Here is a 26,133-nt window from a genome sequence, read left to right as displayed (position 1 = left end):
TCACTGAAGAAATCATTAAGTCTGTCCACAAGTATTGTGTAAGGATGCAGTTATTTACTTTATGTAGAATATTTGTATACTAATAAAAAGAGGGGGGAAACCCCACTTTCATTAAGGATTTTTCAGGGCAGTAGGTTTATGTAAGTTTATACCTGCGTTGGGTTTGGTTTAGTTTTGTTTTCAGAATAACTTAATCCTGTTTGAGAAAGGAGATTTGTTGGTAATGGTGTCTTTATGCCAGTAAAAATAATGTGTACTTCCAGTGTTGTGCTAGAACAGCTGCGACAGTGAAAGAAAACTGCACTCCTAATAGGGCCATTTTTTCCACCATAGCCTTCTAACACCGCAGTTTGCATGAATCTGTTAACGAACATACTGCGCTAAAAATTGAAGGTGCATCGTTTTGAACACATCGTTCCTTATCTGTAATCTAAATATATATATACACACACACGCTGATTACGTACTCTATATCTAATCGGATATAATCTAAAATTCAAAGAAGCATCAGGTTTTTTTCCTCCTTGAACTCAATCATGTTGAAACACGATTTCAGTTTCTTATATACAGAAAACAATTTTTCTCTGTTTCTTGACAGTATGCTGTTGATTTTTAATTTTTTTAGTTACAGAAGTTTTTATTGGATTTTGTCATTCCTGTTTAATCATTTCTAATGGGCTTATGCCAGATTAAAAAAAAAGATGCAGATATGGACATGTATATACACAGGGTTTGCTCCCCTCAAATAAATTGACTGAAACCTGCATTAAGAAAAAAAAAGTTTTCGTATTATTTTATAAGAAATTATACAGCAGCTTGTGTTTTGGCCTGATTAACCCAGGAAGTATTATGTGGTGATTAAGCAGTGAAACCGTTTGCACCCAGTACCCTTATGTAGGCTCTTTGCTGATTAAACTTTGGTCTAAAATGCGGACTAGCTTTGATTAAATATATCTTGCCAGATATTTGGTGGATAGATATGGGGCCTTGATGAGCTCACAGTCCCGCACTTTCTGGAGGCTTCAATGTTTCATACGTACACTTTAAACTTAGATGACATTAGTTGAGGTTTCTTTTCATAATCTGTCCTATGCAGTGTGTCCTATGTAGTTCTCCTGTAGTACTAATGTTTACGCTGTCACTTCCATTCTGTATGAAGATTTAAAAATAAAGTCAAATATTTTAAAAATTGCTTAGACTTCCAAACTTAAAATTGATTTTTTTTTTTTTTATAAAGATGGAATTTTTTTTTATATACATGCACTGAGCAGAAGTTTCTTACAGCTATTTACGTTACTGCTGAATCTCATTTATATTTGCTTTTCTGGCTGGCCAGAATATTTCAGTTCTTCTGAAACTGGCATACATTGAGTGAAAGTGCTTTATAAATATTGCTGTTGACTTCTATGGGGAAAAAGTTAAATCCATGAACTACTGCAGCAGAATTTTACTCCAGTTTAGTTTCCAGTGTGTTAAACATCTTGTCTGTGGATGCTATAGAGTCTTAGTGGTGGTCAATCAATCCAGCTGTTGCACCTCTGCATTTTAGGATACAGAAAGACTTTTAAAAACAATGGCAGCTTTATCAAAGAAAACAAAGAACTGTTTAAATTAATTTATATTGTTTCAATCAGCAGGTGCCCAGGTGATAAAACAACAAAATGAAAAATATTAATTTCATTTGAATACAAGTGTTACATGCATTGATAAATGCAGAGTAATCGGTCTGTAGTTTGGACATGCTTCTGTAATACATAGTATTTTTGTTGGACATATCTTGTTTTAACGAAGAGTCCAGCTCAGGAGTGTGTAAATATTTCTTTTTACCTGACTGAGACACTGAGATTTGTTTGTACACTGAAGACAGCAAAATGAGCCCGGAAAACAGTCTGTTTCAGGTTTCCCCCTTACTGTAAGCTCTCAGATTAATCAGAGACTGAAAACAATGGAATATTTTATTGCGCTGATTTTTAGGTTGTTTTATAACAGCAGCATTATGAAACTGCAACTGGGATTTCCTTAAAGTAATACAGCAATGCATTATAAAGAGTGCAGTCCAGAAACATGACTTGTATCCTGATTAAACAACAAATTGTTGTACCAAGTCTCTCTAAAAAAGCCACTTGGAACAAGTTTTTATTACTTCCGAGACTCATTCTTTCAAATCCTGCTGGTAATTTTTTTTTTCTTCACAGTTCTTTTCAATTTAATCAAAGAGGATTTTTGCCTTTGTTGCAGTGCTGTGAACTAGCACTGTTCAAAAACCTGGCCATAGCCAAAAATGATGCACAAAAACTGTCTAGTTCCCAAATGAAGCTGAAGGGGACAAGTACTCTTTTTCAGTTCCCTCAATGAAAACGTTGATTCTTATTATTAAGAACAGTATGTTATAGCATGCTCGGATCCTGAGCTTTTTGTTATTGTTTGTTCAAATAAATAATGTCTTTAAATTTGCAGATTAGAATTAGTTTTAGTTTTGAAGGGTGAAATGATAAATACAAAAGAAAAACCACCAAACATTCAGCTGTGTCTGTTAATGATTAAGGGCGCTCTACAGCAATCTTTGCATGTGATTCTGCCTAGGGAAAGGTACTGTTACTGCAAACTGCCAGGGCCCTGGGACGGGCGATTTAAATCGGCGTAGGATCTTGGGAGAGAATTAGCCTTTTATGTCTGAGTTGTTAACAATCTGCTGGCCTTTTCTCCCTAGCACCAATGACTGGTAATTGTTTCTCTCTCTTGGTTTGGGGTGGGGGTGTTTGTTTTTTGTTTTGGTGTCTGTCTCCCCTCCCCCCCCGGGATGCAGACAGCAGTCTAAAGTTTTTTCAGTAATTGTCAAGTATTATCTGCTACAGTACAGAACAGGCATTTTGCTGTTGAGTTTGGACAGTAGAACATTTAATGTCTAACATTTGAAGACCACGAATTCTCTGTTCTTAAAAGCATATTGCAGCTATTACAATTGACTGTATTCTGCAGATTGTAAAGTTAAGCCATATTATAGGACGGCAAGATCTTTTTTTATTGTCTTAAGTTGCCGTGTTTTTTAACTTGTCTGCCCCTCCTCCTCCTCCCTCAAATCCCCCTTTTCTAGAAACAAAGACTTGTTTGTTCCTTTTCTGCCTGTGAGGTCTTGCGGCCTCCACTGTGTGGGTGCAGAGCCCCTTATTTAAATGCTTTCCATACCCATGGAAGGTAAGGAACATGATGCATCAGAAAACTGATAAGTCCGAACTCTAATAGATGAGTGAAGCTCTTTGCCTTTGAATTCAAGAGTACTGAAAAAGAGCTGTGCGTGTCAGGATCATCACAAACCCATGAGGTGTGGAAAAAATAAAATGTGCTTATCTGAGATGACATTGACAAGCATATTCTTTAGAGCGCAGATTTCTGCAGTCAGGTCCTCAGTAAGTAATGGAGAATTGAGAATTTAAAAAAAAAAAAAAAAAAAAACAACAACAAAAAACCAAAAAAACAACAAAAACCAACAACAACAAAAAACCCCAAACCAACAACAAAAAAACTTTAAAACCTTCTGTTTTTTCTTGTCACTTGAAAGAAGATGTTTCCCTCTTTTCATTAAATACTGTGTTGGAAATTATAGAAAATTACATTCTTCTTTCTGTTTCCCTTGAAGATAGCACGCTTGTGTAATCAGCCAAGATGGCTGAAAATCATACAATGTTATTACTGCTGGTTTTTTTCCACTGGTTCTTAACTTGGGTATGTTGTTAAGTCAGTAAAATTCAGTTAGCAATATTTTCTTTATAATGTCCAAACTTTTAGTTTAATTTCACAGTTAAAAATAGTTCCCTTACATGAAAAACATCTCCATGGTCTGTTCTGAGGACAGTTTAAAATCTTGTCAATTTGAAGTCTTTTGCATTCTTGAAATAGTAAAATGCTCAGAAAAATTCTTTTAATGGATACCTGAATAAGAATTTAGAAACTAGATTTTTAGGTTCAGTTTCTGAAGAGTTACCAAATCATATAATTAAATTTTCCCCCAATATTTATTTGTGAATATTAAGTATACACTGAAGTTTCAATATCTTGTGATATTCCTGTTTTAGATACGCTTTTAGTTAGAAACATTACTTTCAAAATGGATACTAGAAGGCATTTCAGGGATCTAGGATGATGGAATAAAATGAAAAATATCAGACAAACATGATTTGTTTCTTACAGTTTTAATTGCAAAGTCAGTAGATGGGAAAAATGAGCAAACTGTGATCAGAGAGCACAGGAATAATACAAGCAGCTGTCAGAAAGATACAGGTATATAAACCATGAAAAACTTGTCATGAGAGGGCTATTATTTCCAAAGCTGCATATTAGTGGAAAAGAGACCTAGGGAATTAATATTTGTGTGGTGCATGCAGGAAAAACAAATTCATAACATGTTGAAAGGATGTTAGTGATATTGCACTTAAGTGCTTAAGTGAGGTTAGGAACTGTTAAATTTTTCTGAGGTTATCTGCAACATAACCTGGCTGTGAACTGCATGAAGCAAGGACTCCGAAACCACGGTTATATATATAATTGGAGACTAGACCATCGAGGCGGTCTTTTTAACCTAAAGAAAATTGACATTCTTCAGCTTTAGGTACCTAATTTTTACAAGCTAGGTAGTTTGTTTTTAACTTGGATGTGCTTCTTTCAGGTGATTGTAATTTTCTAACCTGCGTCCCTCTTTACTTTCCACTGTAATTGACCTTCCATCTTGTTTAATAACAGTGTTTGAATCCTGGAACTTCCAAAGGGTAGTACAGACTTCTGCTTGAGTTGCAGAATTGGCTAACAGCAGGAGAAGGCTGCTGTTTTCTGTTGTCCCTTACTAACCCCGTCATTGTCTGCTTTCAAGGTGAAAGAGGGTAAGGTGTAAAAAGCAAAAGGCATAGTTGTGGTTCCAAACTAAACAGGATTCGGGGTAAAAAGAGAGAAAGGAGGAGATATATTCTGCACTCCAGCAGTGTCATGTCCAGCTTGTCTAGAGCTGCCAGGTGGGCTGCCTCCCTTCTGCATTGCTCTCTCTAGCTTCAACTTTGCCCTAATTCGGTAAACGTAGGTAGTCTAAATGCTGTCAGTCTTCCAGCAGAGATTGCCCAGTGGAGGTCCTGGAGCTTGTAATTACAGTTCCCTGCTCTCATCCTTGTAGGACAGCTGTTGGTGTTGTTGAAACTTTTGCATAACAGTTTCTGGTGTCTTGGGACATACGAACCTTCTGTGTCTGTTCAGCAGAGGAACAAGCTGTCCTGTCCCTTCCTGTTGCTGGCATAGGGACCACAGCTCACATCACAAAGCTGGTCGATAGGCTCATCCTGGTCACCTTCCCGAAGTTCAGTTTTGATGGGGAAGTGGTGCTGGATGTCTCATAAGATCAGCTCCTTGATTTTAAGCTTTAAACCACAGCAGCATCATCTTCCTGCTATTTTTTTTTCCCTGCTGGGTCAGGATGGGACTTGCAGGTTGGAGTTGAACCTCCAGCCCTTTGTATTCACTCTATTGTTTCTACTTGGTATTGGGATTCAGTTTCAATTCCTACTTCACCTGTTTGCTTACCTTTACAGGAAGTTTTATCTTATTTGTGATCATATGTATGAAGCTCTCTCACAAGTAACTACATAAAAGATTATTTCAAATTACTTCAAACTATTTGACGCTTCATTTTATTTTGACGTGACTCATGAAAATGTGACCCACCTGTCCATTAGACTATTGACTCTGTGCTGGACTTTTGGTATAGTTGAAGGGGTAGACTAGAGAGTTGAGTCTGTAACTGGTTTTGACTTTTTTTTTTCTTTTCTGTTTGCACTCCAATGAGCGTATGGCATTTCTTCTTCATATGTTACCTCTCAATGGAAAGATGAGCTGTGGCAAGGGGAAAAGGGAGCAAGGCTGTGAAGCAACAGCCATTTTTACTGCTATTATGAGATAAATATATTTAGGCTTTCTTGGAACAGAAGAAAAGCACTACTGTACCTTAAGCTGAACTGACAGTGGAGACTGAAGGGCTTTTCAGAGAAAAGATGATACAGATTCTTTATGAGAATTCTCCTTTCTTAGTATAGTTAGAAGTGTTAGTGTTCCAGGAATCCTCTATATATGATGAAAACATTAATTCAGACTAATACAACAGATGGTTTTCTTTGCACCAAATCAGCCTGTCATCCTAAAAGAAGCTCACTCCCTTTTTTTTCTTAGTTCCCATAAACTATAATCTTCATTCCCAGGGAAAAAAAAAAAAATCCTTACCACTGTCCCTTTACTGCTTCAGCAAATGCATTCTGCAGTATATTGTGAATGTTAACAGATTCAGGCTGTTCCAGACAACAAGATGGAGAGCTAATTCCAAAACTGAAAGCCCCTGAAAATAGTGCCCTTGTAATACATTCAGCATTTCCCAGCCCTCTCTTTCACTATGGGAACTCCAGTGCCTCTGTTGACTTTAACCACACTGGTCTTGTGTAGGGGTAAAATCAGGCCTGTCAAGTAGATGCATCCCAGCCATGCATTATGTTATAAAATAGAATTGTCTTAGGTCTTGCTTTTATGGGGGAAAGGGAGATGGGTTCTCATTGTGCATTAGGCATACCAGATGTCACTTTTTCTTCTCCACGCCCTAGAAAAGATGCATCACATACTTCTGTGGGGTAAAAGAAAACAAAGCACTAGCAAAATGTTTCCTATGTTGATGAAGGATTTTTGGCTGTATAATTCATCTGTCATTTCTGTACCAGCTCTAATTTTTCATGTCAAAATGCCCTAAATGGCATCTGTAACACTCAAAACTTGATGGAACAAGGATGTGAATGATTGTTGCATGACCTGCACTGTGTTGGGAAGAATGGTAGCCTTTAACCAAATGTAGTTTGATGCAAGTGAGATGATCTGGTTTGTCATTCGATGTGTTCTCGAGTTTAATGATTCTAAGATTATACATGAATAAGAAGAGTGATTTTGTATTATTTGTGTCCAAATTGAGAATAGTTTATTAGGAAGAAGAGAGAGAGAGAGATCCTTCTAATTAAACTTGAAATATTTTACTACCGCTTTTGAATTTTTCACCAACTTACACATTTAACTGTTTCCAGAAGCTTTTAGGACAAGTATGTACTCTTAAACATGAGACTGTTGCATTGGTTTCACAGGAATAGCACGTGAGCATACATTTCACACTGAACATCAGTGTAGCTGCATGTTTTGTAGTATCATGGTTTGTAATTTTATAGAGTTTTTAATATATGCCTTCTAAGGATAATATTTTCCTTGCATGTATTTGTCTGAATTTCGTTTTTAAATGTTCGTTGTTTTGATTCCTTAGCCATGAATCAGCGAATCAGCCAGAGTGCTCCAGTGAAACAGCCACCCCCTCTGGCTCCTCAGAGTCCCCAAGGTGGTGTGATGGGTGGGAGTAGCTCCAATCAGCAACAACAGATGAGACTTCAGCAGCTACAGATGGAGAAGGAAAGGCTGAGACTGAAGCATCAAGAACTGCTTCGGCAGGTGAGGCCACAGGTTAGACACCTACTTCCACTATTTCTTTTGTATGTTATGTTATGTTTCGTTTTGGCTAAGTTGTTGTTTCAGTGAGTCTTAAAGACCGGTGACTGTACAAAAACCTTTGAGATCTAAAAAGGTCTGAATTCGTTCTGTTACTGATATCAGGTTGGTAGTGAAAGTGTCTGACTTATCAGACTGAAGGATTTTTCTTTCCTCCCTCATTCCTCTCTCTAACAAAACTCTCCAAGAACAGGCTTCTTTACTATTAGGATGACATCATGCACTGTTGATATGATTGGATATTCCTCTTGAGAATATGTTTCATATTCATTGAGTTCTGAGTCATGCAAAAAGACAAGAAGTTGGTTCCCGCAGCTGCTTTAGTCCTCCCTTTTAAGTGGAGGAGAGTCTTTCACTTTAGAACCTGCCACAGTCTGTAGGATTTCAAAGTACTTTTAAAGTTTAAATAAGATTCATTGAGGAGACACCTTGTTGCTAAAATCTTATCTGTTAAACAGTGGAGTGGAGCACGGAAAAACTGAATCACTCGTGCTGCATTTTGAACCTGTGGTTTTCTTATGCTGAAGAATTTCAAACTTCATAATTAGGCTGCAAGCTATTCCTTTTCAGTATTTTTCTACTCTATGAATATAGCTGTAGCAAATGTTGAAGTGTAGGACTGGACACTGGAGTCTCTGGATTTTGAATTCGGGCTTGACTTCCTTTTGCCTTTAAGCCTTCTGCTTCGATTTTTCCATCTGAATGTTTCAAGAGTTACTACCGTCTGTGCTAGATACTTAGGATATTCATTGTTTTTTTGACGCTACCAGAGAAAGCACTAATCGTTTCTTCAAGGAAAACCTTCTAAAATCTTACCCTGTTCCCTTTTCACTTTGGGTGATGGGCCTTGTATCAGGAGAGGATAATATCTTAATGTCCTCAAAGACAGCTTTTCTCTTTCTTCATCGCCTGCAGTATTCTGTCCTGGAATCTGATTCCTGTTATCCCCTTTGTAGTCAAGGCCTGTTTTGTAGGAATCTTCAGCATCTCTTGGTGTAAGATGGGTCATCTTTACAGCCGTTACTTTTTAGTATTCTAGGTAAGAATACATTGCAAAGGTGGCATCAGGACTTTCTCTCCGCTTAAGCACCTGGGCTTCTGCTGTTCCTGCTTCGCTATTAATCCACCAACAAACATTTTACCCTGTGCTAGCATGCTTCTAGGTAGGCCTTCTAATTGTCTTCTTGCCTCAGTTGTCATTGAGAACCTGACTAACTTTGGACCAGGTGACAGCCAGTTCCCTTCATGTTGTTCTCCCTGGTCGTTAAGCTTATCTGTCAAATATGCATCCTTGGTAAATCTGAGTTTTGTTTCACTGTGTCGTGATTTTCATAGTTTCTTAACTCCCTTATCCTGTCTCATCTGGCCTGTCTTGGGGGCTTGATACTACAAGATGGTGTTTATAAGACAGCCTGCATAGGCAAACCATGCAGCTAAAGTAATTTTTATCCATCTTATTTTTACTCTTAGGCATTGCGGAATATCAATCCCAGCACAGCAAATTCTCCAAAACATCAGGTAGGCTCTTAACTGATGTTTCAGCATAATTAGAAAAATGAAAGCGTTAAATTAGGCTAGCAGAGGAACTTTTTGCTACATAAAGGCATTCTAAAAAAGAAAAGCAATCAAAAAAAAAAAACAAACCCCAAGCTCTGTCATACACATTTTTGAGCCACTTCTCTGGTCATGACCCTACCATAGATTTTAAGAGTTGCTGCATTACCACAACTTTATATCAATATTTAAAAGCAAATGAGGAATTCATTGCACGTTTTTCTGCATTGAAAACAACCTTCTTGTTTAGCATTCTTGAGGATACTGCTGTTCCAGTCCTGATGTCATCAAGATGTGTATTTAAAGCAAACCTCCCATTATATCTAAGGTAGTAGTTTGTGACTTTTAAGTACTGTTCATATGAATGTTCTTATCAGTTTGTTTAAACAGGTATGGTCTTAAAGAAGGACATCTGTAATCAGTTAATAAAAAGTCACTTGAAATATTTATGATTTTTAAGCATGTACAGTATAATAGAATTATTTAATAGATTAGACTAACAAAATAATTGCTATGGGGATATAATATGTAATTATTCCATTTTGACATTTAACAGGCTCCTGCACAGATACATTTTCTGTATAGGAAACAACAATTCTGAAAAGCCTCCAAAGCTCAGACCAAAAGAAAATTGGTCAAAATATGAAGCATAATAAACAGTTTAATGCAGACTTCTTTTAGGCTCTTAAGAAGTTGAATATAGAGTGAATCTCTGAAAGGGTGGACTTATGGATATATTCAGAGAGCTGCTTGCTTGCTATTGCTAACAGTATTCTTAATCTACCGGTTCTTAGGACAATGTTTATATTGGCTTGTACTGTACTTTGTTTTTCTAAGAAAAACACTATATGCATTAGGCAAGAAAAACAGAATAAAAGAAAGTATCCTGTGTTTGGAAGCAGTGAGTACTGGTGTACTATTGCATTCTGAAGAGTACCATAAAATTTGTATGTTACTAATTCTCCTGAGATGATCATCTTCAAAACAGAAACCTCAGATCTTAGAAATAGTACTGACACCCTGGAAAAAATACTTCCTTGTTTGACAATATCAGTGCAGCTCTAAAACTGAAGCATTTTAATTGAGGTGTAATCTTTTGATTCATGTACAGAGCATTAACCACATAATGATCTCGTCGATCAATATTAGATCCTATTATGAAGGAAGAGAAAAAAATTCTTTAAGAATTGCTGGCATACAAGGGAATAAACAGAGAATCACACTCCTCCACACCAGTTGGAAACACCGTATCTTCTGCCACAATTAGGTCATTCGGAAGGGATGTTTTTCTTACTGAATGCCAAAAGTGTATTCTGTATTTTCATGTATGCCTGAAGCCCTGTCATACAATTGTTCGCTCTTCCACAGTAACTTCTTCCTGTTGCCAACTCAGAAATATGCAACAAATGAAGAACTTTGGGATCGGTTTCATACTTAACTCAATAAGATCAGATTTTTAGAACTTCTGGAAATTCTGGCTTAAAACACTAAAAAGCTGCAAAAACTCAAAGCGACCTTATTGATAATCCATTAAATGTATATGTAGTGGTCACTCTGCTTTCTTTGGGGTGGGAACTGATGAAAGGAATTATGCAAAAATCAGGATTCCAGTTACATTTAAACTGGCTTCATACCAGGCTCCCTTGTATACTCACCTGCCTGGGATCAGTTTTATTAGTCTGCGCTTGCTAATGAGTCAAGCTATGTTAGAGTGATCTGGTGGATAGAAAACTATGCAATCATGTCAAATTAAAAGTTCTATAATACTAGATTATTCATGTTGTATCATCTAAATGTATTTTCTGTCTTTTCATGTGTCACTTCAAAAATGTAGCGAGTAGCCACATGTGGAAGAAGGTGCTTAGAGAATTGCTTCTGGAAATTGTTTTCTAAATGCTTCTTGAGGCCTTGTACTATAGAGGCAAATGTTGTCCGTCTTCTCCAATGATGCTGTTATTGAAATCCCAATCTGTACATCCTATCAGCTCATAGTCAACCTAGGGAATCTGGGAAAAATCTGTAGAAAGAACAAACATTTCTTGGGTTAACTTTTTCTTTTTGACACGTCCTTTCTTTGTGAATAAAATTAATCAAGTTTAGAGGAATTACCTGCTTTCATGATGATAAAGCTGTGCTTGGGGGAAGAATAATAGCTTTTCTTGCTAAATTTTAGATGTTCTTTTAAGAAATATTGAAAATAAAATCTTCAAATAATCAGTGCTCTTAATTCTGGGAAGACTAGGTCTATTTTAGAGAGGGATTGTCAAGGTCTTCCTTTTGTAAAGAAATTGTATTATACCAGCATTCTTGAAGCTTGCCTCTGATGAAGTATCTCTTTTATATGGATTAAAAAAACTTGAGAAATGTTCCTTTGCTTTTAACTGGATCTCTGAGCTTTTCTTAATCACAGAATCAAATAGGTTGGGAGGGACTGGTGGAGGTCATCTAGTCCAACATCCTGCACCCAGCCCAACCTTCTCTTCCTTCTTGACGTTTTTGTCCACGTAACCTGGATACAGTTCCATGGTTGTATTCATATCTTTGGTCATGTTTTTTTGGTACTGGGCGAACATTGTGTCCTTGCCATTTTTTATCTCTCTGCCATGATACTGTAGTATCCTGTAGCGTCACGAACACTCAAAGTGTTATGTATGGAGGCCTTAACACTTAAATACCTCCTGGAAAGATTAAATGATTGCTCAGCTTCATCTTTTGTAGCAAGTACTGGAAAAGACTCCTCTTGTTTGAATGAGGATGTATTTTATTATAATTCTAAAAATGTCCAAGTCAAAGGTATTTGAAGGAAAAATTATAACTTCCATATTTACTGTGTATAAACAAGAGCTATTGATACATCCAGGGAATTTGAAAACGTCAAGTATCTGTCCAATTACTTATGCTCACCATCATCAATTATCTGCTAACACCTTAAAGATGCCTACCTCTCTTAAGAGATTGAGTGACTTGACTTTTTCTCTATCCCCAGTAGCTCTCCTTCCATGTTCCTGCAGTTACCACCTGGTTGTCAGCAATGTCTCACCTAAAGTAGATGTCAGTCAGCTATTGCATAAATCATAAAATTGGTTAGATGTTAGGTAACAAATTTCTTGCCTTCCAGTGTACAATGGAAGGAGAGAGAGAGAAAGAGAGACAAATAATGGTGAGGTACTAATGGCATTATTCTTGGATGTGCAGACTACTCTCTTGAACTAAGACTGGAAAATTTCTTATTTGTCTGCTGCTAATATTAGGGTATTTGCTGGTAAGATCAGCATACTACGCAGCTGTTTACATGATAAGTTCCTCTGTATATGCTTGCTCATTCTGTATCTGCTGCTTGTTTCTAGCACTGAATGGAGATCCCTGTCTGAGGACCAGATACAGCCCTGCTTCCTTGCTACTCTGCTCAGTTGTGCTTTCCAACTTACCTTTCTGTTATCTCTGCTTTCTTGGTAGTTCTGCATACCTGGAATGTGCTCTCTGTTCATTGTTTCCATTCTTTTGTCCTTTTTTATGAAGTACATCTCATATTCTCTGTTCTGTTGCCCCGGACTTACCAACTTTTGAGTGACATTGTGGAAACTCCCCTACTCAATGAAGAATCTGCAAAGACATATGGCCAGTCTGTCACTGTTTGCTGAATCACTTGGGTTTGCTTCACGTTTTTTCATATTTGCTCTTATTGCATAAAATATAAGCACTTGGAGTACTGAATAGTTACTGGGTTTGAAATATTATTTTGGTTTCCTGTGATTCCTTTTTTTTTTAAAGTTATTTTTAGCTGATGTTTGACACCTTTCATCAGCTTAGTCAAGACAACTTCCAGTGTTCCAGGAAAGTATTAGTTTCCTAGGACACTATTACTATTTTTCAATAAAAGATTTTTTCAGTCAATTTGCATGTACTCCAATACAAACCTGTGTTACTGTCAGATTTGTGACATTCTCTAGAAACTGAGGAATGCATCATTAAAAACCAGTGCAGTCTTGAATTCTTCCGTACTCTTTGAGATTCCATGATGTTAGTGAAGCTGGAAGTTTTACTGAGGACTTAAGGTTTGGGGGTTTTTTTCTCCCCTGTAATATATCTTTGAATAACAAGATACACTTGTGTTCAAATCTTGGTGGAAATGGTGGGCAATAGTTATTTTAGTTTCTTAGTGAATCCCAAACAGTGTTGTCCCTTGAATCTCGTTTCCCATCCCTCCACGTGTTATCTGAAGCCGACCTGGATTAACAGGATAAATGACTTGTCTTGGTTGCATCAAGGGTGTTCATGTTGGAGGGGGAGGTAGTTGGTGTTGGGTTTTGGTTGGTTTTTTGTTGGGTTTTTTTGGGTTTTTGTTTTTTAACAGAGATAAAGTCCTGAAAGCCAGCCATTTGGTCTTTGAACATGGCTTTTTTGACCAGTGAAGATACGACCACTGGTACACAGAAACATTTTTGAAAATCACATTTACAAGATACAGGAAGAAAATAACAAGTCACTTGCAGCAAATTCATAGCTGTATTGTGTCCCTCAGTTTTAATTTGCGTTATTGCTTGATATGTGGTAGAGAAAATGGTCTGTGATATGTCTTACTCTAAGAAGAGATCCATTTTGTGAAAAGTTCTGAGGAGGGCTAGCTAAGACACAGTGAAGTGTCTTTCCAACAAAGATTTTTTCCCATTTTAAAACTTCTTTTAATCAATACTCACAAATAATACCTGAAACGTCTCATTTTATTGGAAGTAAATATTGTATCCCTCCTTTTGTTGTGTTTCACTCATTTGATAGCTCCTTTTATGAGTGCTAAGTTTTGCTTTGTCCCTCGTGGTTTAAGTTTTCTGCTAGATGTTTCTTTTGCACAATGAACAGAGATTGTTGCTGTTTTCTTACTCTCCAAAGTCAGTAACAAAAGGTTACTGGAGAACCGTCACGCAGATAAGGGAGCTGAGCAGCACGTATGATATCATAAGTAACTTGAAGGTTCCAAGTAGACAGAAATCAATTTTGTATGTGTTGATCTCAGTTTTCATTGAACTGTTGATATGTTATTGTTAGCAGGAATATTTTATTTCATTAGGTAACAAACTGTTGTTATTCACTGGACTACCTTCCAAAAATCTTTGTAATTAATAAACTGACTTCTTTAGTCTGTGGCATTAAATTCAGCATGTAATAACAAATCGTAGCGTATTGCCTCTATTTATATAGGCATCTGTTTCTAGGAAAGCACTTAGCTACCTAAAATACAGTTCAGATAATCTGTCAAGTATCTGTCATTTGCTCTGTATCAGTTGCACAGCGCTTCGCTATGAAGTACCGTAGGACAGCACACCTATGCAGTGCCGTGACTTTAGAAATTAGTTCAGGAGAAGACTTAACCAGCTGTCTAGAGCCATCGTAAACTGGGGCTGAAGACTGCAGCTGGGGAGTTGTGTGGTATTTTTTAAGCAAAATATTTGCTTCTTAATAAAATGACTTCTGATCGAGAGGTCTGGTAGACATGCTCTGGCGAACTGAACTGCAGCAGTTTAAGACATTAAACTCAGCTGTCTGCCAGAGATTGCCTTAATAAGGCAGCAGAACAGGATGTGTCTAACATTGTTTTTTTCATAATCTAGCGTTGGTGTGGCTACACTGCAAGACAGATGAGACACCTGATTTATCAGAAAAATTATTTTTCGGCTAGGTCAGTTTTCTGACTTGTCTTAGTGTATGGCCATACAAGTGCTAGTTCCGGCTGCAGGGAGGGGTAAGAATATGCAGTCAAAGGCCATCTGTAACTATCAGTAAAATGTCACTGTGGAATTGCCCCTGGGTTGTGACCCACAGTGATTAAGAGATCAAGGCACACATCTTCCTCTGCCCTGACTAACAAACTCTGCTTCTTCTAAACACTATTAAATAAAACAGAAAGTTTTGGCAAAGCATCGAGAATTTCAACTTGGAGTTGGATGTTCTGTAGAAATTATGGAGGTATTCCTTGACCTAATTATTATTTAAGTCTTCTGTATTTCTGATGAGCAGTACACTAAGGTACTACTTTAAAGACTACCTAGAAAATGCAAGCATGATTGGACATAAACAGGCAAGCGTTATTGAAAAGGGGTCCTGCGTGGCTAGATTTGCACAGGGAAGTATGTTGGCTGCCATCAAAATATACAAAATGTGGAATTCAGCTAGTTTTACTGCAAATGTGACATTGCTGTTGTTCAGCCATCTTGGCAGCTAAGTGCTTTAAATGTTCTTTGGCTTCTGAAATAGTATCGCTTCGTTCCTTATTGAAAACCATAGATCTAAGTGAAACTTTGTTTATTAGTTTGTGTGGCAAGAGCTGTAGAATTTGTTTCACACTCTCTGTTGGTTTAAGTGGGAAATGCTGAGCATTGGTAGCTAGAAGTTACACAGTAGGAAAGATACTTGTATTATACGAGTACCTTGAAAATTCAGAAGCTCTGATTCCACTCACAGTACCTAAGCTTTACAGATTAACAAAATTTTATTGCTTGCTTGTGAATGTAGATCTTTAAGGATATATACCTTGCCTAAAAGTCTATCGAGTAAATCAGATCTGCGTTCGTTGCCTTTGTCTGGTTTTTATGCCCCTAATAGCTTCAAGACACGTTTTGTGGCTGTATGCGAGTTGTAGCTCACTGCAGTGGACTTCCTGGAGTCGCTGGTGCTGCTTGCAGTTGCAAAACTTAAATCACAGAAGTACTGCTAAAGCAGTTGGTCAGCAGAAGATATGAGTCATGTTGACCTGAGGGCGGGATGGCCGTGAATAACAGCTTTTGCTAGAAGCCAGCAAAGCTTGGTAGAGGGAGGCCATCCAGCTCTGCGTGGCCTTCATGATTGCTGGCTCCTGCTGGCACGTACCTGCCTCACTGGTGCTGAGGCACCCTGGCTGGGCAGGTGCAGTACTGGAGCTGTGGGCAGATAGAGAGCAAGGAGGAGTACCAAGCAGTGGCACAGTGAAGGACTGCAAAACCAGACAAGAAGCCGGACTTTATTTACAAATGTCTATTCCAACTTATGCTGCCCTACCTGCGCTTGCAAAGGAGTTGCCTAAACGCTTTTGTGAATGTTTATGCAGAAGACAGTGCGTAGCGTTGAGTTCTTTGCCAAGCGTATACAATACAATTAACTATCACTCTATCAGTATCACCTCCTAAATTAATTTTGCTGGTTTTCATGATTGCAACACTGAATGATTTATGTTTCCCCCTTACTCTTCACTAATTGCATAACTCCTCATTGCTGACTTCATTTGTCTTCATCTGTCCATGTGTCTTCCCTGTTTCTTTTGTACATATGCTGTAACTTTGCGGCCCTCAAACAAGAACGTAAATACTTAGTCTGAAGAAATAACTGGTGCTGAAAGTCTGCCCGTAAGTGTCATGGTCTCCTCTTTCCTCTAACACTTCTCTCCCGTCCCATTGAAGCCTGTAGATTGTTTGATAGTTGAGCGGTATTTGGGGACAGAAATGTTACAATTGGTCCTTTTAAAGTAAATTTACTAAAAAACACCAATTATATATCAATCCGAGTAGCATATCTTATGTTTAATACAGTAAGAATATGATACGTGAGTTGCACAAGGGAGTCTTTTACCTTTACTCAAAAGCGTGATGAAGATAAAAATGCTCTGAAAAGAGTGATTTTATAAAGTTAATTAGGACATGGTGTGAATGACCTGGAACTTCATGTAAAAAATTCAGTTGTTAAAAAAAAAAAAAAAAAAAAAAAGGATAAGGTCAGCCAGATAAATTACACAATGCTGACCTTATTTTTAAAACTACTTTGCTTAAGGAGATGGCAGATCATTTTGGTCTTTTATGCAATAACCAAAATTCGGCTTTTGTGTTAACAACAGGAATGCTAAGCTTTTATTTTCCCAGAGGTACTTAAAGTTTGACATACTTACAAAAATAGGATGAGATCAAGTTATAGAAATCTAAGCCAGGATTTTGTCATGGTTTTATTTTTGCCTCCAGACTTTAAATACTTCTAATAAAGGATATATTTTAAAGCATGAACTAAAAGCTTAGAGTTCACATAGCTCTCTCTGGAGCTGGGAGAGGCTCGTACACTCCCATACATTTTTTTAAGTATAGGAAACATAACTTTTGAAAATCAGTTTTATAAGGAAGAAGAAATAAAAGGATCATTCTTCAAGCAACACAACTTTAGCTTCCATTACGTGCACCTTTTAGGAAAAATAGTCTTAATACATTCTTTAGGGTTTGTAGAAAACTTTGCTTATCTTACAGAATGATTAAAAATTTCTCTGTATTTGTTTCTGAATAGCTCGTCTTTTTTGGCAATTCCTTTCTCTTTTAGACTCCCAGATTGACATAAATTTATTACTTGAATGAGTAATGGAATAAAATTCTTCCTAGGAGGAAGTGCTGTAGTTCTGCCTCCTGAATAAGTAGCATTAATGCTACTTATAGTTAAAAATAGTTGTAGTTTTGCACTTTTACCACTGTTGTTGCTGAAACAAGGATAAAAGCAGTACTAATATAAAAAAAAACTTACTTCACTACACTGTACATGCCAAAGAATAGGCAAAATACAATTCTTTGTCATGATTTATACATCTCTCTTTAGCGGGCCTTCAGTAAAATGTGATTTTTCTTTTTTTATCTGGCTAGTATCTGAGCTACGTTTATTTTTACCATACTATTTAAGTTCATGCTATTGATGAAACATCAATCTCACCTAACCTCTAAGGATATAGAAAATACAAAGGTAACTTTCCCATTTTTCCAAATTGCTTATTCCTTTGTACTGACTTTTTTTTCTTAAGGTACAGAAGAGGTTTTTTTCTTTTCTGGTGTCAGTGGCTCTTGAAGAGGGGGACCTGTATGGATTCCCCTTCTCTCTTTCTCTCTTTCTCTCTCTCTGTCTCCCCCCTGCCCCCCTCTCTCTTTTTCTTTTTTCTTTTTCCTTTTTTTTTTTTAAAATTACTATTGCATCACGAGGCAGTGCTGATTGGAAAGACCAGGCCTACCACACAATGAGATACGTCACTTTAGCACTTTGTATACAGAAATGCTTCCCTGTTGGTTTCACTTTGTCATCACTCTTTGAGGCACTGGTATGTGATGAAGCTTCTTCCTCAGGCTGCTGGCGCTTTTGGCCCCTCCTCTTCATCCTAGTTGGGGACTGCAGCCCAAGGAAATAAAAATGCAACACACAGATCAAAGCAAGAGGGAAGGGAAAAAGGACAGAGTATTCTGGCCACAGCCAGGTAGTTGTAGCTACGTAAGAGCAGAGCACTCATTGATTGGCAGCTCTGCTATCAGAGCGGGGAAGGAAGGTGTGCTGTATTCCAGGTATGAACCCAAGGCTGAAAAGATTCCAGAAGCAGTGGTGTGAAATCAAGTGATTTTTTTTTTTTCTTTTTAATTTATTTTCCCTTCCTCCTTTTTTATTGGGCATATAGCAAGATAGAATTAGTTAAAAGTAGCTACCTCACATGAAGGCAGTTTCTCAGAGAAGGGAAGGCTTAGGCGACATTTGGAAGAATTGTGATCTCCAGAGGAAGGGCATAAAGACGGTGATGTAAGAACTCATTATATAGTCTTTGCACTTGGTTTTATTACATAAGCAAATGAAAATCATATGGATAAGCCTACAGAAATTATTAAAAGGTGCCTACCATCTGAAAATGAGAAGGAGTATTAATACTATTTATTAGAACAGTGGCCAAGTAAGTGGTGGTGAGCAGAGGACTGCATTTACTTGGAGCAGGCAATTGGGTGTGATGAACACACAAAACAATGGTATGTTTGTACACTTTCTGCAAAGGTCTAATCAACTGGAGTGAGAAAACCTTCTGGTACAAGACATGAAATTTTGGTATTAAAGGAATATGTATAATAATAATCCACAGGAATGGGAGTGAAGCATATGCAGATTAGAAAAGGAGAAAAACCTGGTGGTAGGGAAACATTCCATATTTGGCACAATCTGCTGGAAAATAAAATAACCTTAGACTTTTTTTAAAGAAATCACTTTGAAGAAGAATTGGAGAAAGATTATTTTTAAATGTTAAAAGTCTACAACAGTCCTTAGGCTCATAATTGAGAATGGATGAAGACCTCTCATTTTACAAGTGAGAAATACTGAGTAGTGTCAAGACTGACAAGACTGGCTTTGCCTGAAATTAGCTTCCCAGGAACAGCCTGGAAATCACACACTACTAATAACGCTGACAAGATAGTCAATAGATTTCTTTACCAGTCTCTGCATTAACAAAGCACAGACTTGGTGAACCATTGGTGATGTTTTAGAAGTGCTTGAAGAAAATTATGGTATTTTTCACATGTGTAACTCATGGATCGCCTGTTTAAAAAGGGAGGGGGGGGCCCCACTGGAAATTACATAAAATGCTGCTTATCTCTACCCACCTTTAATTTTGTGTATTTTATGTTAAAACTTATTTTAATTAAATAATAATGACAAGCTTTATGGATGGATTGATTCAAGTTGGTGCACAGTCAGATGCGTAAAAATTATATATGTAATCTAGGTTCGTAACCTCAGAAGTGCAGTGTCTTAGTTTTACTAAGAAATTGCTAGGGATTTGAAGAGCTTTAAGATTTAGGTATGGAACAAATCACTGATTTTATCAATCAGAAATTTCAAAACGCGCACCTCAAACAGGAGGAGTGAATGGGAACTTGCAGGGAAGGACTTCAAACTTCGCTGAATGAAATAAGCAAGGTAAAAAGGAAACCAGGGACTAAATCAGAACTTAAAAGAAATAGGGGGAAAAGGTGCTAGTCAGCAGAGCTAGACAGATGCATCTTAAGAGTCAGATAGTATTAACAAATATTCTTTTGATCTTAAGAATAGACTTAGCAAAAGGATACTGAAGTGAATAGAAAAGATTTATGTAAACATACAGATTTTTATATCCATAAATATATTTACAGTGACGTCTTTGTACTACTGGGCTTGACTGGTGGAACTTTCATTATCATTGAAGCCAGTAAAAATTCTTCCTTTGTCTTCAGAAACTTAATTTAAATCTTGTAACTGAGAACAGTAAAAGCACCAATTACCTGTAAAGTAATGTGTTTATGTATCTGAACAGTGCATTCAAATGCCTAACATGATCTCTCTTTCTCCCCCTCCCCCTGTTCTAGGAATTGGCTCTCCGTAGCCAGCTTCCAACAATGGAACAAGACGGTGGATCTCAAAATCCCGTGTCATCTCCTGGAATGTCTCAGGAACTGAGAACAATGACTACAAATAGTTCTGATCCTTTTCTTAACAGGTTTGTAGGAATAGCTACTAGCGGGGAAAAAAACTGATTTAAAATTCTGTTTGGTACATGTAATAGTTTATTTTGAACATCTGTCTGTGCCAAAAGCCACAGCTGTAAATGAATCTTTCCTTAAATGGCAAGTCTAGTAAAAGTTGAGGATTAAAAGCTGTCTCCTGTGGGAGGAAGTAGTCTGTTCAGACTTGTAGGAAGGTTTTTTATTCAAAGTCATAACATGTTTGCTGCTGCATAATCTGTTGACTAACAGTCATTTCAAATTACTGACTCAGAGGAATTTGTGAATAGCTTGCTATGAGATCAAATGAACTGTGAGGCACATTTAGGACTACACCTTGAGGTTCATTTTAAGGTTTCTCTATTCACCCCTCCCCTTCACTTCAGGTATGTAATTTAGCAGTATTTTTACTGTGCTAATGTTAGGTCTGCAAATAGTGGCATGTTTCATTTTAAATTCTATATTATTTTGAAATGGGTCTTTTAATGCAAAATTTAGAATTTTACAGTATAGACTAGTCTTTTTCATATAACTTCTTGATTCCTCTGATTTGGAATATTTGTTTTGTTGGAAATACTATTCTAATTACAGCTTGCAAATGCTTCATACTAACCCTTACAACTTTAGAGCAACTGCTGCAGCTTGAGATAAGTCATATCTGTATTTTTTGCTTAGCACACCAGAAAGAAAAGATGAAAATGGTAAAACAATCAAATCTCCAAGCCACGTAAACTTTTAATTAATGGTGTAAACATCTAACATTTCAGCAGTATCAAGTAGTTGATCTTAAGTTGGAGTAGTTAATTTTTTAGTTCTTTTGGACTATATTTTGCCAGCATTCTAAACTGATATCAACTCAGTATCCCCTACCGTAAAAGAAAAATTATGTATTCTGTCAGAGTTCATCGCTACTTTGCTGCATTACCTTGAAATGTTAGTCTAACTTTAGGATGCTGACTGTAAGTGCTCATGAAGTATAACAACATGCTCATCCTTCTTTTTAGTGGCACATTGTTATACTCATGGAAAACCCCATAAAATTAATCTTTATTCTTTCAATGTAAGTCTTAACTTCCATGGTTTTTGCCACCAATACAGTTTCAAACGTACTTGTAAGGTAAGAAGTCCACTTCATGTTAGAACTGGCATGATTTTGGAATAGGGCAAGCTTAAATACCTGCTGTAATTTTAGATACTGAAAACTGTTAAAACCTTTGTAAACTTTTGCTGCAGTTATAAATCCCTTCCCGTATTTAAATAACTTAATGTTGCTGATATCTCACATTTAGGTTCTTCATCCCTAAAGATGTACCGTCATTGTATGTAACTTTCCCAGTTATTGATATTCCATCAGCTTAGCTTACGTTTGTTTCATTTTCTGCCTTTTCCAGGAGACTTCTCCGTCATTTCATGTACTCTATCCTCACTCTCATTCTCAAAATTAGTAAAGTTCAGTGGAGATAGTGCAAGAACATACTCTCCATCTTGCCAGTGGAATCTGTTGTCGTTCATATAGCTTAGGTTATGTAAATAACATCTGTTGCTCTCAAGGTTTTTCTCCTACTGCATGAAGTATTGTTTGTGTTAGTGTTGTGTGCGCTACTGTGAGAGTGGGAGAAGAGTTTCTGTCTCAAGGTACAGAGTGCTGTGTATATATTGGAGAAAACCAAGTTAAAAAAAAAAAAAAAAAGCCTTGCATGTGGAGAAGAAAGTAGTGGTGTTGTGTTGTTAAACTCCCTAAGGAAGTAAGTGGTATTTCCAAGTTTTGGTTAAGCCCTTCAGGAAGCCTTCTCTCCTACACAGACAAATCAGATTAGAAAACATCATTTTTTTGGGATGGATTGTCCTCCATGGAACATTCATCCTGGAATCTGGTGTGTGCCTTAACTGTGCTCATCCTGTCCCAAGGCATAAGAAGAACAAGAAATCTTAAAACTGACCTGCTTTCCTGTGAGAAGCCTCTGTAGCTAGATGATGGCCTTGATGTGTTATAGTAACATACTAGCTTGGATTTCTGGAAGGCTGTTGCCATCATACGTTGAGCCCAGGTATTTTTTGAAATTCGTTCTTAAATGATGTAGCATCCTCACATCTTCAAAACCTGTTTTCTGACCTGAAAGAAACGCATCTTTAGGTTTCAAATGGCCATGGCAGTGGACTAATGCAGTTTATCCATTGTGTGTCTACACACATGAAATATAAACTGATGGATCTTTACCTTTGATTAGAAACAGGAAAAAAACTAGAAAAGGCAAATTTGTGTTGTTTTTAAATTTTTGGCAGGTTGATTTATTTGCTGTAAAGTACAAAAAGATACTACTTGCCTAGTTGCAAATATGTGTAACTGGCTTTTTTTGTAACCCTTACCCCACACAAAATACTGAAAATCTGTACCTGACTTGAGTTCAGAATATCTTAATTTGCATTTTGGTCTGAGCATTGTCCCCTTCTAGATAACTTTATGTACATCGCCACGCTTTAATTCTGGCATATGGGTAAGGGAAAGGGATTTTAAAAAAAGGACATTTCTGGGTATGCATTACTATCTCTGAATTAGATACAGCAGTCCAATAGTTTTGCCCTAAAGATCTCCGTGATGTCCCTTATGTTAAAGTTCAGACTGCCAGAAATGCTTCTTTCTGTCTTTATAGGGTATATATAAAGTTCCTGGTGAGACAGTCCTCCTAACTTTAGGTACCAAAGTTGGATATCCATAGTCTACGTAGTTGAATATTTTCCACTGCCTTACATAATCACAACATCCAAAAAATCTCAGAAAATAATTGCTACGTTGGAGCAATATGAGAAAATGTACAGTAGTGTTTTCATTTACATGGTCAATCTTCTGCCTGCTGTCTTCAGTGCTTACTGTCATTGTGGTATATTTTAGTTTTTAAATGGGACATCCAACAACGCAGACTTTATTAGATAATTTCACCTTTTGGTTTGCCACTCTGTTTATATATTTTTGCCTATTACATTTATATTGGTAGTGACGGTAGTTCTCTGTTTAACTCCTAAATTGGGATTTCTTCTTTTGTATACACATATTTTAACAAGTATTTGTTGAAGAAGCATCCACTCTATTTTGGGTAATGCAATTTAGTTGCATGGAGTAATTTTGGGTGGTGTGACTACTAAATGAAGAAATCCTTGTTGAAGAAAGAGGAAATGTGTATTAAGGAGTGATTTGAAGAGAAGGGCTGGACATTCCAAGTGTGAGAGCAGCGGCCAAAAAGCCTTCTCAACTAGAGTGATTTAGTTCAGCGTAGTCTTAGTTCTGGTTTTAGTATTTTGTCCCACAAAGTAAACCAGTATTTTTTTCACAGAAGTTTTAAATAGCTTAATTATTAGGATTGTTATCATATGTGTGGTGATACTATTTTTAGATCAATCTAAAAAAAGGAAATATTTATGATTTAACTAGAAAGAAATGTTATGTTTCTTTCTTGTATGGCAAAGATGTCTTCATGAAATCTAATATATATATATATATATATATATATATATATTCATGGCTGATGGCATTCTACTTGCATCCAGTGTTGACTAGCTGTTCAACCATCATCTGTTTGGTTCTTCATACTGGACAAAAAGGCATACATTATATACTTCATGAGCACATTATGAGAAGGATCAGTATGTCCTCAAATGCTGATTTGAATAGTAAGTCAAGTTGGTCTTCATTTAGTATTCAAGCTTGAACATCAGTAGGGATTCTCAGTGAATGCTACCAGAACCTGAAGAAACTGAGATTTTTGAAAATATTTTGTGAAGCTTGGCTATTAGGAGATGCAGGAGGAGGCAGATAATGGTATATTTCTACAGCTGCATATGCAGGCCACAGTTCCTGCCGGAAAACCTGCTCCTGCTTGGGTTCCTCTCCATGGGTCACAGCTCCTGCCAGGAGCCTGCTCCTGCATGGACTCTCCATAGGCTGCAGCTTCCTTCAGGGCACATCCACCTGCTGCAGCGTGGGTCCTCCACAGGCTGCAGGTGGAGATCTGCTCCACCGTGGTCCTCTGTGGGCTGCAGGGGGACAGCCTGCCTCACCATGGTCTTCTCCATGGGCTGCAGGGGAATCTCTGCTCTGGCACCCTCCTCCCCCTCCTTCCCTGACCTTGGTGTCTGCAGGGCGGTTTCACATTTTCTCACTCCTCTCTCCCAGCTGCTGCACAGTGGGGTTTTTTTACCCTTTCTTAAATACATTATCACAGAGGTACCACCACCGTCACTGACAGGTTCAGCTTTGAGCAGCAACAAGACCATTTTGGAGCTAGCTGGAACCAGCTGTGTCTGACATGGGGTCAGCTCCTGGTGTCTTCTCACAGATGTCACCCTTGCAACCCCCTGCTATGAAAACCTTGCTACTTAGTACACTGACCTACCTCCTCCCCACCCCAATCCCAAATTTCCCACTGCCGCTTTCTTGGTCTTGCTCGCTCCACTGGCAGTAAGAAAGCAAATGCACGTAAGGCCCCATGCCATCACTGCTTTGTTAACTGTTCTGTCAACGAGATGGTTCTGAACAGGGTTTGTTTACAAGATGGCTTCTGTACCAGTATTTGATTTATATTAGTGCACTCCCTCGCCATGACATGTATGACTGAGCTAGTCATAATGCAACAGCGGGAAGCAATTGAAGAATCGCTAAAGGACTTCCAACTATAGCTCCTATTTATAACAGTAGTGACCTAAAAATACACTTCAGTGGTTGATTAAACAAGGGGACATTAGTAATGAGAAATATTTTTTTTATCCTTATAGAAGTGTGAAAGGGTACGCTATTATTATTATTAACAATAATATTATTAATTTTATTATTATTATTATTATTATTATTATTATTATTATTATTATTATTATTAGGGACTATCTGTGATATGCTTCTAATGGTTTTTAGCTGTGGGTGGGTGTGAAAAGTTTTAAACTATGCAGAACACAGGTAGGAAGTTTTTTAAAGCTGCTTAAGTATGCTCTCATCAAGTTAAATTGAATCTAAATAATGTGGTTTTAATTGGAAAAGGTCTGCACAAAATAGGTGTCTCACAAAGGCTTCAGGTTTTGATTAGAATAGAGCATTTCTCATGACAGCAATGTTTTCAGAGCCCTTGAACTGGTTCAGAAAGAAGCATTTATTTGAATTTCTTCAGTACTCTACCCTCATTTTTTGCTCCCTTTTTTCTGTTACAGTGGAACGTATCACTCCAGAGATGAAAGCACAGATAGTGGACTTAGCATGAGCAGTTATAGTGTACCCAGAACCCCCGATGACTTCCTGAACAGTGTTGATGAGATGGATACAGGTTTGTTTTTGTGTACATCCTTCGTGCATATTTTCCAAATATACTTGTGTCCATCAAATGCTTAGCCCCTTTGCAATGAAAACAAGCAACTCTGAGAAGCTGTGATACTTCTGGCACTGTTACGCTTTCTTCTATTTCTATAACAGAAATATTATGGTTAGATTTGTGAAAAGCATACATGTAATCAGCTCTGTTGGGAGGATGGGGGATTGCTCATAAATAGTGTCACTCCTGTTGTTATATGGAATTTGAGTGTCCATTTGCTTTTTTCAGTAATATTGTTCAGAGCTAAGAATAGTACCTCATCCAGTGGTGCTAATACAGCTCCAAACAATATTCGACTCAGTCTTGTCTTTTTCCTTTAAGCATAAAAATTAAAACATGCTAAATGACATCAAAGATCTGTAGGGATTTGGGTCAATAGGTGAAAAGGT

The 26,133-nt window shown here is 37.4% G+C and overlaps 1 protein-coding gene across 8 annotated transcripts in view; it reads left to right on the top strand.

Moving 5' to 3' along the window:
* Nucleotides 1-26,133, top strand: part of YAP1 (Yes1 associated transcriptional regulator) — an 89,931-nt gene that overhangs the window by 59,472 nt on the left and 4,326 nt on the right. For 2 of the 8 annotated variants that reach the window (XM_087757653.1, XM_087757648.1), the window contains 4 exons: nt 7,325-7,518; nt 9,034-9,081; nt 20,259-20,389; nt 25,587-25,699. In XM_087757653.1, the coding sequence (XP_087613779.1) occupies nt 7,325-7,518; nt 9,034-9,081; nt 20,259-20,389; nt 25,587-25,699 (486 nt within the window). The remainder of the gene's footprint in view (nt 1-7,324; nt 7,519-9,033; nt 9,082-20,258; nt 20,390-25,586; nt 25,700-26,133) is intronic. The other 6 variants (XM_087757654.1, XM_087757649.1, XM_087757655.1 and 3 more) reach the window with 3 other exon arrangements.

This window comes from Nipponia nippon, unplaced genomic scaffold, assembly GCF_047370975.1.
Source record: "Nipponia nippon isolate SJK-2023a ecotype South Korea unplaced genomic scaffold, ASM4737097v1 scaffold_2, whole genome shotgun sequence".
NCBI lineage: Eukaryota > Metazoa > Chordata > Aves > Pelecaniformes > Threskiornithidae > Nipponia > Nipponia nippon.
This window is presented reverse-complemented; position numbering and strand designations above follow the sequence as displayed.